This window comes from Lates calcarifer, unplaced genomic scaffold (genome assembly GCF_001640805.2).
Source record: "Lates calcarifer isolate ASB-BC8 unplaced genomic scaffold, TLL_Latcal_v3 _unitig_1005_quiver_867, whole genome shotgun sequence".
Lineage (NCBI taxonomy): Eukaryota > Metazoa > Chordata > Actinopteri > Centropomidae > Lates > Lates calcarifer.
The window spans coordinates 63-16,332 of record NW_026115219.1 but is presented as its reverse complement, the minus strand read 5'-3'; the positions used below and the strand labels follow the sequence as shown (position 1 = coordinate 16,332).

General features: G+C 39.7%; 1 protein-coding gene across 7 annotated transcripts in view; it reads right to left on the bottom strand.

The window, feature by feature from the left end:
* LOC108885714 (patatin-like phospholipase domain-containing protein 4) overlaps window positions 1-15,678 on the bottom strand; it is a 65,008-nt gene extending 49,330 nt beyond the window's left edge. For 2 of the 7 annotated variants that reach the window (XR_007809449.1, XR_007809451.1), the window contains exons 1-6: window positions 15,614-15,678; window positions 13,848-13,983; window positions 13,700-13,765; window positions 13,203-13,355; window positions 11,071-11,249; window positions 10,578-10,813 (exon numbers count right to left, since the gene is read on the bottom strand). Coding sequence is in view for 3 of the 7 variants with exons in the window: in XM_018680133.2 (XP_018535649.1) it covers window positions 11,118-11,249; window positions 13,203-13,355; window positions 13,700-13,765; window positions 13,848-13,983; window positions 15,614-15,627 (501 nt within the window). In the remaining 4 variants the exon portion in view is untranslated. Of the gene's footprint in view, window positions 1-7,654; window positions 10,817-10,898; window positions 11,250-13,202; window positions 13,356-13,699; window positions 13,766-13,847; window positions 13,984-15,613 lie in introns of those variants that run through there. The other 5 variants (XR_007809448.1, XR_007809450.1, XM_018680133.2 and 2 more) reach the window with 5 other exon arrangements.
* Between the last annotated feature and the right edge of the window lie 592 nt (window positions 15,679-16,270).

Genomic DNA, 16,270 nt, shown 5'->3' with positions numbered 1-16,270 from the left:
TTTCAAACAGTGCAATATCAGTACTCAAATCCAGTCTATCACTGTGTACACAGTCTTGTTTATGCTGTTCATATGGTTACAGCTTGTCTTGTAGATATAATGACCTTTTCTATTGTTGTTGTTGTGACTGATAAAGGATTATGTTACTCAAATAAATACTTCTAATGAATATTTTGTTGCTGTGTTTAATATTGTATCTTGCATTACAAGATCACTTTAATGATATTAATTTGAGCGTTTTTGATGCCTTATTATACTATGATATGCCGTCCTGTGCGATACAACACACCTGTGCAATATATTGACATTCACGCCTATACCTCATTGTATATAGAGGTGCACTGTTTTTGTATATCTTTTCTATATATATATATATTTTTTTTCCTGTATATTATTATGTTTACACTGTTCAGGAGGACCTCTCCAATCTCATTGTACTTTTAGTATAATGACAATAAAGGGTATTCTATTCTATTCTTGACCATTTTTGATGCACATTATTTGTCTTGTTGCGTACTTGGTGTGTTTCATTGGTTCCTACGCTGAGAAAAACATACCTCTCCGTGACGGCGGAAGGAGCCGAGTCCCGTCTCGTCCCCCTGGATACGACTACTACGCAGAAAAATCGGAATTAAGATCCTCGACGACCTCGTAAAACGTATCGTAGTATATAGCGCGTCGTCAAAAATGCCTGCACGCGTGTCCGCTGTTCATATGTTTCTGTCTTTACCTTAAAGTCAAATTAAAGACAGAAATTGTTTATTGTCCTGACGAACCAACAAATAAGAAATTAATTACATTAACTGCAATATCATCACTGAAGAAATGTGCAGAATAATCACAACTCATTTAGCTCACATTCATTAAATACTACGGTCTGAGCTGAGATTCAAACAGTCAAACAGAACAGTGTAAGACACTGACAATCGACATCCTTTAAATGTGTGTGTGGTGGGGATTATTCCTGAAAGACAATATAATGCGACAGGCTGTTGTAATTGTAAACTACATACCAAAACGTGCGGTATTAATGATGGGAAATATGAACGTGTAGCACTTCATAAAATGTTTTTATTTCATCCAGGTTCAGATTTCCAATTAAGTCTCCCTGGCTTTGTTGCACTTGCGGTTTTACATTGTGTCGTTAGAGTCGCTTTACATTCCTCGTAAACCGACAGAATGAACGTGCGCAACACCAGCTCAAGTTACCGACATCTTAAACACCCAGAGCTGTTACTCTGTTAACGACTCAGGCTGGATATGTATGAATGTAATGCTGTTCTGTTCTTCATTCACGTTCATTAACACTGCGTGTTTCCGTATGCAGTCTACAATTACAACAGCCTGCATTATACTGTCTTTCAGGACGACAATGCCTGTTTACAAGGACAATAAATAATGATTGTTGAAACTGATAATATGCAACGCCAATGACGCTAAACTCTGATGTACGATGATGTATGATGTAAGCGGTGTTTTCATCCGTCCCCGTTACAAACACACACAAGAAACTGGCGATAAAAACAGATATGATTAGAAGGAATGCCTGATGCTAATTCTAATGCTAACGCACGCCGCTAATTAGTTAGCTTGTTAGCCTTACCTTGTGCTGCAGGTGAGCTCGGCGTGTGTTGTAACTGCCTCGTTGTAATATCCGCACTTCTTCGGTAATAAAGTTTCTCACAACGACAACAACCCCAGGTAAAGAAGATTGCGTAAAACGTTGATTTTACTCTGTATTTTCACTCGACTTTTCGCCATTGCTCCTCCACCGACATGCTCTCCTCCTCGAGGTCCAGAACGATGACGTCACACGCCAGTCAACGTCGACCAACGTCGGCGTACGAAACGCTGATTGGTCGACTGATTCTGCTCCACCTACTCGCTTCTGATTGGTTGAATTCGCGGAAGTTGTTCGCTCCGAGTGAAGACCGTGGAGGTATTATGAGAGCTCTAATAATGCATCCATGGCGAACACTGAACGGCGCTGATAGAGAAAGCTCAGATTGTGTAAAGATAGTGATGGGTAGACGAGGCGTCATGAAGCGTTTCGACACATTACCAAACTGTATTGATACTGTGTCGATACTGTGTCACTGAATACTGACACCTGCTGGACCTTAAAAATCCCTACAGGCAACCTAGTTGGCAGACTCAACTGACACTGATTCGATGACCTACTATATACAATTATATAATTTAAATCATTGTACTTTTTCATATCGTCATTTAAATTTAAAATATCTTTGATATTTTTAGATATAGTCAATAAATAATGTGAACGTGTTGTGAATGACGATGCTTGTGGACTGGGATTTTTTTTTTTTTTTTTTTTTTTTTTTTAACAAATTTTTATTCAAAAAAAATTTGGTCTGCCTGCCCACTTCGATGTCGACATGTTGCCAAAGGTTATCTAAACCCGTCATCCCGTTGACTGATGCGCTTCCTTATAAACACAGTTTGGCGCGTCAGTGTCACTTCGAAACAGTTCCTGTATCGGTCACGTGACTTTCTTGAAGCGATACGCCCACCGACACGGGGTTTTGCTCTATGAGCTCGACGCATGCGCCGACGCATCGGTGTCGCCGGACCCATCACTATAAAAAGTGACGTAAAGAAATGACTAAATTACTAAAGCAGCCCAGATTATCATGCTTGTTTCCTCCACAGTCAGAAATGAACATAAAGCTAAAAATCCTTGTAAACAACATCCATTTATTTACATATTCCAGAAATATTCTGATATAGTGTATATTAATGCTAATATTGCACAAAGAAGACATAATTTGACACAGACACGTTACATTTAAAGGGAGCTGAGATTCAGCAGTTCACAGTGTTTTGTTATTAGTGGTGTGAATTATGGCACATCTGCTTTAACGTGATCGTTATTATTAAATATCGTAATAAGTATGTTTGAATGTGATGTATCATTCCGACATGGACTTGGACACCACTGAAACACGAGATGAATATACAGTCTTTGATCACAAATACTCTGCTGAGTCAATGAGCGGCACTATATACAATGTACAACTGTAGCGTTAATAGGATATACAGTTGAACAGAATGACTGCACAGTGAAAGCTGCAGAAACACTACAGACTGGTGGATCTATCTGAAGCCAGAATCCAAAACTGCTTTAAAATGTACTGGATGTAGCTACAGTTTCTGTGGAAAAACAAACTGATTTAACAAATTAATATTTCCATGATAGCTGTCTGGATAGCAATGCAAAGCTACAGAAACGACATAGCTGGAGAGTAGTCGCTGCAAATTTAAAAGCTTGATGACATCAGGGCCTGGTTCGCTCTGCACGCTGGCAACCCTGGCTAAGTTAATCACATGGACGCATACATATATGCGCGCGCACACACAGGGACCAAAAGGCCACTGCATCCTCAAGCTGTGCTGCCTTACTGACTGCATCTTTGACCACAAGATGTCGCTGCTATTCAACCCATTCACAACACACGCAGTATGTTTACAAGACACCCGATCGCAGTGCTTAGATGTTATTCCTTACTGATTAACTCTACATGCATATACATTTCAACCTTCGCTTCTTTTTAAAGAGTGAAATAGAGCGAGATCAGGTTTGAAGTTAGTTTCTTAAAAGCAAAACTGGACAAAGAAAACAACAAAAGTGTTCTTGTATTATTGGTTTGGTTATTGATTTGGTTGCCACCCCAGTTCCCTCTTGCCCCTACAGATTGGTATCCAGAGTAGGACGCCCAATTTGATCAGCGCAGTTTCACAGTTTGTGACTTCTTACTAGACTGACACGTTTTAAAACTTAACTGTACTGTTACATTTTAGTAACTCCTGACTATACTGTAACTTTCATTTCTATTTTGGATTACTATTACTTCTGCATTGCTTTTATATGACAATTTAGTTCTAAAGTTACATTTAACTTTTACTGTTGCAAACTACATCTCATTTCTCATTTCAAACAGTGCAATACCAGTACTCAAATCCAACTATCACTGTGTACACAGTCTTGTAGATATAATGCCCTTTTCTATTGTTGTTGTTGTGACTGATAAAAGATTATGCTACTCAAATAAATACTAAAGAATATTTTGCTGCTGTGTTTAATATTGTATGAAAGTGAATATTATTAGCCAGAGGTTAGACTTAGGGTTTAAAACCTCAATTTTACATTTTATTTGCAAGTAGAGAAAACCTGGCATTTCTGCATTACAAGATCACTTTTGTGATGTTAATTTGAAAATAGACTCAAAAGTTATACTTAAAACTTAACAGCACTGTGACATTTAGTGACTCGTGACTACACTGACATTTAGTTTTTAATTTTAACTGTATTGATATTATATATCATGTTCATAAAATATTTGTATCCCTTTGCATTTTCTATTTACATATTCATAGCATATTATTTACGGTGTATATAGCTGTCTTTCTATTTTATGCTATTATATTATTCTATCTTGTACTGTTGTATTTTTGTTGCATTCACATACAGACTACTGTGACTGTGCCTCCAGGTAATTCACACACTGTCAAACACAGAACACTATCAGGAAAGTGTAATAAGAGAAGTAATGTAAAAGCAATTACAAGTCAAAGTAATCTGTTACTAGATGTAGTTTGCAACAGTAAAAGTTCAATGTACATTTAGAACTAATTTGTCACATAAAAGCAAAGCAGAAGTAATAGTAAATCAAAATAGAAATAAACATCACAGTATAGTCAGGAGATACTAAATGTAACAGTACAGTACAGTGTCAAAAACTGTCACAGTATTGCTAAGTTTTAAAACCTGTCAGTCTAGTCACGAGTCTCTAAGTGTAACAGTACAGTTAAGTTTTAAAAACTGTCACAAACTGTCAGTGTAGTCAGGACTCACTAAATGTAGAGTACGGTGTCAAACTGTTAAAACCTGTCAGTATAGTGTCAGAAACTGTCAGTGTAGTCACAAGTCACTAAATGTAACAGTACAGTTAAGTTTTAAAACCTGTCAGTCTAGTAACAAGTCACTTAATTTAACAGTAAAATGTCAAAAACTGTCACAAGTCACTAAATGTAGAGTAAGGTGTTAAAACCTGTCAGTCTAGTCAGGAGTCACTAAATGTAACAGTAACTTTTATATTAAACACAGCAACAAAATATTCATTAGAAGTATTTATTTGAGTAACATAATCCTTTATCAGTCACAACAACAACAATAGAAAAGGGCATTACATATACAAGACTGTGTACAGAGTGATAGTTGGATTTGAGTACTGATATTGCACAGTTTGAAACAAGAAGTCAGATGCAAGTCAGAGTAATCTGTTACTAGATGTAGTTTGAAAAATGTAAATGTAAATTTAGAAGTAATAGTAATCCAAAATAGAAATAAAAGTCACTTTATAATGAAGCATAAAAATATTTAGTTAAATGTTCAGTTTCAGCTGTAATGTTGAACTGCTGATGAGGAATAGGCAGTAGTGTATTGATCATTTTCCTCCTGGTGTTTCCACTTTGTCCACGATCACAGAGAGTCTTTGTACAATGAAGTTCTTTGAGACCAGGACACAGGCCTCCAGGTAATTCACACACTGTCAAACACAAAACACTATCAGGAAAGTGTAATAAGAGAAGTAATGTAGAAGCAATTAGCAAGTCAAAGTAATCTGTTACTAGATGTAGTTTGCAACAGTAAAAGTTCAATGTAAATTTAGAACTACTTTGTAATATAAAAGCAAAGCAGAAGTAATAGCAAATCAAAATAGAAATAAAAATCACAGTAAAGTGTCACACACTGTCAGTCTAGTCAGGAGTCTAATATGTAAAAAGCTGTTTGGACTTACAGATGAGTTTGTGTGATCAATGCGTGTTGTTGTCTGTGCAGGAGGAGAAGACGACAGCAGCTGAAGACCTGAAGTGGATGAAAGAATGAAGCTGTTAATGAAATAAAAGAGCTCCACCATCTAACTGCTGTAAACTGTGTTGGTTTCCTGTTGTTCAAGTGAAAACACTGACCTGACAGCATCTTCATGTCTGTCTCTTCCCTCTGTGATGGTTCCAGTTTGAATCCTGTGGAGAAAAACACAGCAAACATTAATATAAAGATCTGATTCTTAACACGTCAAAATAAAAGCACAGAGTTTCTGGGTACTGAACTTCAAACTGTCAAAACATAGAGCAGTAAATGTACAAAGAAACCAGAGTGTGAACTAGGTGGATCTGGACTCATCAGAACTTGTCCAAAAGTTACATTTGTTTTCTACACAAAGACAGAAGAAGCTGCTCATATTCACACAACAGCAATGGATGGAAAAGTCTGTTCAAATTTGAACTACATTTGGTTGAGAGAGAAAATCCTCCCTTTTCTTTGAACTGTACATTCATGAACTATGTAAATAAAGAGTTAAGTGTTTTTGTGATAAATCAAACTATTCAGACTTCAGATCAGTTACTGAAGATCTATCATGTCAGTGTAAAGCAGGTTGTGAATTACCTGGAGGCCTCAGTCCTGGTCTCAAAGAACTTCTTCACTGTACGAAGACAAAGTGGAGACACCTGGAGGAAATCAGAGAAACATACAGAGGAAAATGACCAATTCACTACTGCCTATTCCTCATCAACAGTTTAACCCCAAAACATCTTTAAGAATCAATAAAAATAAATATTTGGGAAAATTTAATTAGAATAATGATCTTCGATCTTACATTTCTATGTTAATTGTCAACTAATCACTGGAGGAATCATGTATGTCACTGTGAAGTGCACAATAAAAACTTGTGACTAACATTTCTAATTGAGCTCGTCAACACATTTTTTCAGACAGGGTGAATGTTTAGGGCACATACCTGTTTGGTTTTTAAGGTGGGAGCTGGTGTTTGTGTCCAGGCTGAAGCAGTAAACCTGGAAAACACAAGTCCAACAAACAACCTGACGAATAAAGAAGCCCCCTCTTTGTTTTGCTGCAGCGTGACGGGACGTTCTAACTCCTGGATGGCACCGCTGTCCAGAACCTTAGAGCAGGACAGAAGAACAACAACCACCATCAATTTATTTACTGATGCAGATGCACAGACTGACAGACTCAGTCACACATGCACAGAAGTAAAATAATCAACTAAAACCAGTACAAGACATGGTAAGAAATAAATGCACAGGACATGAAGAGGTAGTGACGTGTGAAATACTCAGATCCATCTCTAATCCATCATCTAAGTGAATCAAATGATGGACTATCTATCCAGTAGGACCAATAGGATGTTATGAGTGCTGTGACGTCAGTGACAAGAAACTAATCACATAAGTACTGTTTCCATGACACTGTCAAAACAAAAAATATCAAGAGTCTTTTGAGTCTGTGTGTCATCCCCATTTTGTTTGTGTCTTGTGCACACCGGCCTGACACACATGTACATGCAAATAGACCTGGATACAGTGACACAGTCCTGCTGACAAATCTACCATTCAGCAGTTTGTAATGCACCGACACATGCGGCTTACAAGCTAGCAAACGAAGCTGCACAGAGACGTTTCGTTTTGTTTTATACCCACAGCACATTTAAATTCAAAACAGTCAGTAACTTAAATTTACTTTTTACACTATGTTAGTTTAAGGAGTACCTCGGTGGAAACCGGAGGCCTGCAGTATGAACTGTGTGTTGTCTGCATGCTGTCACTTGCCTGAGATCTGCTCTCATTAAAAGTAGCAGGGCTGTGTTTCCTCTCAGGTTGGGCTCAGTGTGTTTCTGCTGGGACGTCATCAGGGTTCACCGTCCTGGTCTTAAGCTGGCAGTTTTGCGCTTGTTTGTGATGCGTTGCTGTGTTGGTTGGAGCGGAGATTCATCCCTCCAGGTAGCATCTGATGAGATTGGTCATTGACAAGTGGCAGGTCTTTTATTTAAAAAGCCACTGTCCACCACCTGCTCAGCACCAAACAACAGACACGGTCAGAGAATAGCTGGTGAACATTTGGCTGCTAATCACCCAGAGATTTCCCTCAGGATTTTATCAAGTAAGAATATTTCAGTTTGTTCACAGCATGTTGTGCTGCACCAAAAGGTCCAAAAAAATCAATTAATACTGCTTTAGAAGTTAAAGTGGTCCTCCACTGGCTTTACACATGAGGATCAGTGTTGTGGCGAGGGGTCAGCCTGCGTAAAGAATAATTACTTATTGCCTATTTTAGACATCGTATAGTGAGGACGCAGGCAGCAGAGACATGACATCAACACAGCAGTTGCGTGGCATGTTCTGTAACCACTCAACTCCTGGAGTGCTGGAGACACATTTATAATGGAAAGCCAGCTCCAAACTGCAGGTGTGAGTGTTTACCAGGCAGGGGTGGTGCAGTGGAGGATGCTGTTGGCTGAATTACAGGAAGTGTAGGTTTCAGAGTTGTTGTTTTTTTTTTCCTACCAGAGACAAAAATCAGGGTATGATCCCTCTGCTCATTGGATTTTTAAAAATCTGCTCCTTGTGTCCCCCCAATTTAAGGAAGTTCTACAGTGGCCCTGAGGGTCAAAACACTACAACATTTCATAAAACACAATGACATTGTAGTGTTTTGTGCAATGTGAACTGGCAGATAGAGAGCAGCAGTTTGTCCCTGCCTGACCCTGGTGTTCAGACTCTGGCAGTAACACCAGCTGTAAACCACAGCCCTGCCACGGCGCACGTGCGCTTCGCAAGACGAGCTATGTGAGTTTTTTTTTTCTCGTAGTCGTGAAAATGCATTTGTCTGCAGACTGCACAGCCACTGACACCATAATAATCTGAGGCTGCTGAGCTGGATAGTTCATACTGAACTGAACGTGGCAGGTTGGGCTGCTGACAGACTGTGTACTACTGAGCTGCATGTGGTGTTTGAGCACGGCAATCGTCGAGATTGTGGCAAAATCTGATTGGTTGATGCAAGTAAGAGGAACGTGTTCAGTCAGTTGGAAGTAGTTAAAGGAAAGAATAAAACCTAAATAAGTAGTGTTAGCATCAGTGAGCTGACTGTCGCAGTGGACAGCTCAGAACCAGCCTCCCTCCAGACGGTGCACACGTACCTAATACAGTTTAGAAATAATCATTAAATAGCTATTATGTTTTTGAGCTTTGCTTCAGAGTAAACATCATTTTCTCAGCAGTCCCTCAGGAAACAAAGGATTCTTTTTGCAGTATGGGAGCTTGTTGTTTATTAGCTTCAGTAAAGGCAGCTCTCTTACCTGCTCCCAGCAGGAACGTCTACTGTAGTAATGTGGTTACGGGCCGCAATCGCATTTCTCCAAATGAGTTTAGACGTGGGCAGGGGCACAACATGTGAGTGTGTGTGACTTGCATACAGACCAGACCTGCGAGGATTCTTGTTCCAGTCTGTCCTCTGTGGACCAGTGTGGAATCATTCATTTAAAACGACTCGGTTAAACCCTCCGAGCACAGTGTTTGACATGGTGACGCTCTCTGCGGTGACTCCCTGCTGCTCACACTTGACAAATGTTCACTTTTGTGAGCTGACATTCTCTGGTTTTCAGTGGATTTGAACACGCTTATCAGAGTAGTAACACATTGCAGGTGCATACAGTTTTTTCAGTGCTGTACAGTGAAGTCAGCAGCTGAATAATTACACTAACAAATGGGCTCCTTTAGCTGGCCTGTTTCCAGACAGCAGGCCCCTTCAGTGTTTCATTACTGAGAGTGAATTTTCCAACAAGACGAGCTGAAACGTAACGTATAAAAACAAGCTGGGGATTCTTTGGCCCCCGGGTGGAAACTGTAATTTAAGGGAAGCCTTAATTGAGCCTCATTAGGAGAACCAGCAGGTGGGTTTACATAACACCAGTGAGGAAACACTAGTGGGTACATCTGTATGTGTGTCTGCTTTGCTCTTGGTCCACATACTAAAGCTATTTTAGATGTTGGTTTTTCCTCTTTACATGTTAATTATGTGTTTATATGATGCGTCACAACATCAGCTGCTATGAGTCAAACGGTGCTGGGTGTCGTTTGAGAATACAAATATGCTTTAATTTAATAAAGAACAGATATCTGATGTTTGCTGTACGCTGACACTACATTTTCTTATCTTCCTGGATAGATGTCAGTTTAAGAAAGTAAACACTGATTTAGCTGCTGCTGAGAAAGATGTTACTCTTAAGCACTTTTTAAAGCTCAAATGAAGCAGTGACAGTTCCTGTCATTTTTAAATACACTTTGGTGACAGAAATGTGTTTGTTTAATTTCAACATTTTCACTCAACAACATACATCACTGTAAGTACATCAGTGCTGATGGTAAAACTGTTCTGGGCTCAGGTCTTTGAGAAACATTTCCTTAGCTAAAGAGTCTAAAGATGGATGCTATTGGGAAACAACCCACCACCAACTGTCATACAAACTGCAAAAAAGTACTGATGTCCAATACCAAGCCCTAAAGTCATCCTGCTTTACTGGAATTGTATGCTTTAGTTAATTAAACAAAAAACATATTTAATGTTCCTACTAGTGTCTTTTGAGCATGAATAAAGGGCTGTCCGTCTCCCCAGATCATGTGACTGTCCTGAGGGAAGACCAGCCCCCACACACCAGTTCAACCAGCTGAAAACTGATGGAGAAACTACTCACGTCTCCTGGCGCTGGAGGAAATCAAAAAAGTAACCCAGCAGCAGAGGAGCCCGGTGGAATCGTCCGGCACTTCAAAGACGACGCTCCAACATCCATGACGGCGGCGTGGACTTCCTGTGAAGTGCTGTGATATCCAATATTTTTCTCTCACTGCTTCAAGCTGGGGGAAATTAAATGCCTCCTTGGAAAATTGATGAAGAGGACATGTTCACATGAGGGCTTTTCATCATGTTCAGCTGCTGTCACAGAGCAGAGGAAAAGACCCAGAGTGTGTGTGTGATAACACTTATCTGATTGAAGCTCACAATGATACGCACACTCTTTCATGCTCTGCTTTATAAATATACACTGAGGCCATCACAGGTGATGTTCACAGATCAGTCCATATACAGCTGTTGGATCAATGTGTTTGAAGTTTCTCTACATGACTCGTTGGAAACAGTCTGGAAAAACTAGTATCACACAGGAAATAAATACAGTCAAATCCACTCACATTGTCCTTGGCTTCATGCTTGTTCTTTCCATGAGTGGATCTGACCGTCAGCTCATCCAGGCCTCTCTCTTCAAGAACCTCACGGCATCATTGAAACCTTCTTCGCATAAAAGCTGCATGCTGCCGGTTGATGGAGGGAAGAGAGCCTGGTTCAGACGTTTGATGTTCTCCACCGAGAACTGAGGAAACCAAAGAAAACACCACATGTACATCAAAGTCATAGACAGAAAATTATCCCATGCTGCAAGCCACTGCTACTGAAAGTAACACATGGCATTTATTATTAAAGACATTTAATATCAGACATGGAAATGCTAGTGTGGGTTTTCTCAAACATTTACTATGAGAATGAATTCCCATTTTATCTTTCATTTGGGCACCTGTCCTGTATGTGTGGATTAATAGTTTTGACTTAAAGGACCAGTGTGTAGAATTTAGTGCCCCTTCATTTCCAAGCATGTTGGGAGGGGGGGGGTCAGAGAGTCTATGGTGGCCATCAGGTGACAAAATGGTGTCAACTACTACATCAACTAGTCTGTCAAGTAAAGAGGTTTGTTTATATACTATATAATTTTATATAATAATTAGTTTCAGGTGATTATATACTGTTTGAAATGACTTAAATATATTATATTCCATTTCTGCCTATAGACCACTGTAAATGCTGAACACTGATCCTTTAAAGGGTTGGTTCACCCAAATTAAAATAACAGAACAAGGCTAACTATTGTCTTTCTTTCCTTTTCTCTTGCCATACATATACTTTTGATTGTATCAGTTTATGTTCTGATATATTTGTGTTCATCCAATACAACAGAGGTGACTGAGGTGTAGTTTGTGCTGCTCTGAGCTCTGACATTTAAAAAAACTGAGAGCAACTTGTTTTTTCCAGAAACAGTTCCTCTGTGTGTTCTGGATTGACACTATTTGTGACAGCGGATTAGCCGAAAAAACTAGCTGATGTGTTTGTAATAGTTTCTGGACAATGACAGAGCTTTACAGAACAGAGAAATAAGATACATCATGCTTTGGAAACACACACAGAACCTGTTAACTGACTAGAAAAGTGTAGAACATCACCTGATGACTCTCACGCCACTGTCCACCAGCTTGCTACTGGAAATACTCACTACAGCTCCAAATGTGGATTCATTTGCTGATGAAAACAATCTCCAACAAATGCACTGTTGAGCAACATGTGACAAAAACTACAGTGACCAGCAATTGTAGAAAATTACAGAGCCTGTTTTAAATTTTAAACTACATGTTGTGAGTCACTTCAGTAGGAACCAATGGACATGGAGCTGAGAGCCACAGACAGAGTGGGAAGGTCAGAACGTATTGAGGGACTGACTAACACACTGCTGATTTTGGTCCTTATGCGATTTAAGGATGTAAATTATTAAATGATTATTGATTTATTTCCATTAATACTTTCAGAATATCTATCTATCAACCAAATCTGTATAACCAGAACACTTAAACTTAAAATCAGGGGTGCTAACAAATTTGACCAGAACTGTAGAAGTGTATTATCTTATATAAAACCAGTCAAACCAGAGTCCACTGTGGGAAGACTGGGGAAACCTGTGTCATGTTCATTCAATAATGTTTCATGTTGATGAGGAAACAGGGGTCAGACTTTGTTTTAATTGCGACATATGTCCAACATGTTTAGTCTGATGTCGTTGAATGGAGACAGGTGGGAGTGGAAGCTTGACAATTTTAAATGAAATCATTATTCTGTATTATTAATATGCCAAACGTAACACATCATTCAACCAGTGAAACAATGCCACTGAATGCCCCCTAGGCTGTGTGGGCCTCATTAAAAAACAGGACCATCTGTCCTGTGCCAAGCATTTTCAGGCCTGCCCCACACAATAACTGTCAATGTCTCTGTCTAGCTCTGTCCCCAGATTTAAGAGTTAAGTGCTGACTATCATCGTGTCTTCATCACAGCTGGGCATGTTTTAGAATAATTTGTTAGGGATAGTGCTACTTCCTCAGAAAAAGTTTGATAATCTTTACATGAATGATGGAAAAATCCAATGTTTTAAAAATACACCCAGAACCCTAGATACGTCAGCCGCTTCCCTAGACCACTTTGATAAAAACGATCCAGTTCTCACCATTATGTTCATGTTAGCCAGTCTGAGCTCGGTGCTGAAGCGCCCCCTGTGGACAGGACACACATCCTGCAGTCCAGCAAAGGGAGACACGGTGATGGTTCGTCCCACGGGCAGAATTGGCAGGCTGTCACTGAACCCTCCGTCAATCCATGTCTGGTATAACAGAACCAGAGAGCGTGTAAAGACAGGTCACAGAATGTCTACAAGTCAAGACTGAGGCTAAATGATTTGCTGTTTTACACTTGATCTGCCGCTACCAGTCAAAACTCACTGTCATCGTTACTTTTTTTTATTATCATGATTATTATGATGACGGCACCAACAGAGAACAATGGAATATCAACATATTCAGAGTCAAAACACTTGATTGAATGTGCGTAAACTCTGAGCAGTAGTCAGTGAAATGCATCAGTCTTTATGTACTGTTATGTGTAGAAGTGTGTTTCTATCCTAGAACTGAAGCCATTTTTAAAAAACACAGTGGATGGGACCATTACCTGTCCCCTGAACTCCACGGGTTTGAGTCCAGCATAGACAGGTACAAAGCTGCTGGCCAACAGAGCCTGGAGAAGTGGGGGACATTTAGTCAGTAAATACTCATGGTTGAAAAGATCAGAGTTGTGTTTCAAGAGTAGGGGTGTGTACCTTTATGAGCTCCTCCCTGGTGGTAAACCTGGACACAATGTGGTTCTTGCCACTTTTGGAGTGCGTTATTGAGACGTGGAGGCGGTCAGAGGCCAAACTGTGTGCATCACTGGGCAGAATCTCCTCTATCTCTTCCCTGGAGAGAAACCACACACTGATGCTCATTTGTCACGTTTAATGGTAATGTCCCCGCAGGGCATCATAAATACAGAGACATGTAATTAATACTCAATTTGCTGAACACATATGGCATCACAGCAGATTAACGAGGAATGTAATAATATAGTTAGCTCGTGGTTTGATTTCATTCACAACTCTGAGATTGCAGTTCAAGTCTTAGTTGTGTTGTGAGCAGGAACACTGTCTGGAGGCTGGAACGCAATATAGCTCCATCTGTTGGACACTGTGAGGAAACCCACACACCGATGCCATCTTGACATCCCATGATGAACATCATGTCGCCACTTCAGAAAAGCAGGAATTTTATCACTTTTGCCTCCAGGATCAGCACATTATGTTAATTTTCCTTGTCTGTAGAACAGTCCTGAACACAGCCACTGTGAGCTCCACTTCAAATTCTCTGGACACAGTAGCCACAAACCTGAGCCTCCAAAGCAATTTAATGCTGCTACTCAGTTGTTCAATTTAAACTCAACGCTAAGCAATACTTAGAGACAACATGAATTCAAACAAACTCATTAGAGACAAAGAAAAGCAATTAAACTGAATGCTAACATCAGTATACTGAGACGCTCACTAAGGCTGTTAATACAGTCAGTGTGTGGGGGGAGAGATGTGTGGCGTTTTCAAGTTGATGGAGTCACAGTGACAATGCAGGTACAAGATTTACCATGTTTACATCTTAATTTAGCATGATAACATACACTAATTAACACCCACCGCAATACAGAGCTCCGGTAGTTAATGTCACACAATCCTTGCAGGCCACAGTCAAAATCAAACCACCACCATGTTGGCAGGAATAGCAGCTAACTCGTGTCTTTGACTGCTGTAGTTATAGTGAACATGGGGGATAGCTGCTGTGCCCCAGGATGCCAGAATAGTTGGGGACAAGCAAATGGGAAAGCATTTAACTGGATTCCCAAATCTGTAGAACTGTTACAGGGAAAATTCTTCTTGAATTCATGTTCAGCTGTCTCACTGCTCGTGAAAAGCACACTGTGAGCATTGAAGGGTGAGTAATGTTTAATCTATCATGTTTTTCACTATATCGTTCAATTTCTGTGGATTTAAAGTCTGAAATGAACTCTGATGGCTTGAAATCGGCGCTGGCCGCCATTCATTTTTGCTCAGGCGTTTCCTGCCAACATGGCAGCATAAACAAACGGAGTCTATACGGCTGAGGCTGATGGGAATGACAATAGTGATGCAAGTATTGACAAATTTATGCCCAGAGTATTACCAACGTTATTAAGATCTATCCAGAGATTGACATGAATGCGTGTACCCACTTTGACAGCAATACATCCAGTAGTTGGTGAGACATTTCAGTTGGATTAAAGACTGACATTACCATCCTTTGAGCCCCTGCTGCTAGTGTGGCTAAAGCAATTCACTGCACGTTGTATCAAAATGCAGTCTGCTTCTTATGTTGCTCTGAGGCTCCACAGTGCCCCACTCCCTCTGTCCTGCACTGTCCTCACTGTGCACTGCTCACCAGCTGATATTTAGTTCACACTGTGATGCATCTGTAAGCTTCACGATGCATATCATCACGTTTTTTCCATAACGCAAGAGGTAATTACCGTAGTGTGAGCATGAAGTTGTATCCTGGTGTGACGGCTCCAAACCGCTGTCCTCTCACACTCTCAGCAAAACCTGTAGGTGAATTCTTTACCAGTGCTGGAAGAGAAGGAAACAAACCTTAGATGATATTATCTGGTTATACAAGGTTTATTTGGTCACTGAAGCCACATTCTCATCTCACACACTCATTAAACTGTTTCATGTCTCTGTGTTGGATAACAGTCTGTTCCAGGATATGACCCGGATCTGACACCTGGAAAAGTAACTGAATAACTTCAGGCAGCTCATATTAGGTAATATGGAGGGGAGGAGAAAGAAGTTGTCTTGAATGGGCTGCACAAATGTAAAAAGATTACTAATTAATCAACAATCGTGATTATTAATACAAGGTTACTCAAGGAATCAAGACAAAGTGTAAAAGCAATATAAGACAATATTTAAAAAACTATTTAGAAAATTAGAAATGTAAGAGTAGAATGGAAAATAAAGAATAAATAAATAAAAATTACAGAAAATGTTGTATTTCATATCTGTATCTCAGCATGTCATGTCTCTCAACATCACTATTGTTCATTCAGTTTTTTGACTATTTTTTTTTAAATTTTACTTCAAGAATCTAAAGACAAAACTGAGAGAGAATTTTCACAGATACACAG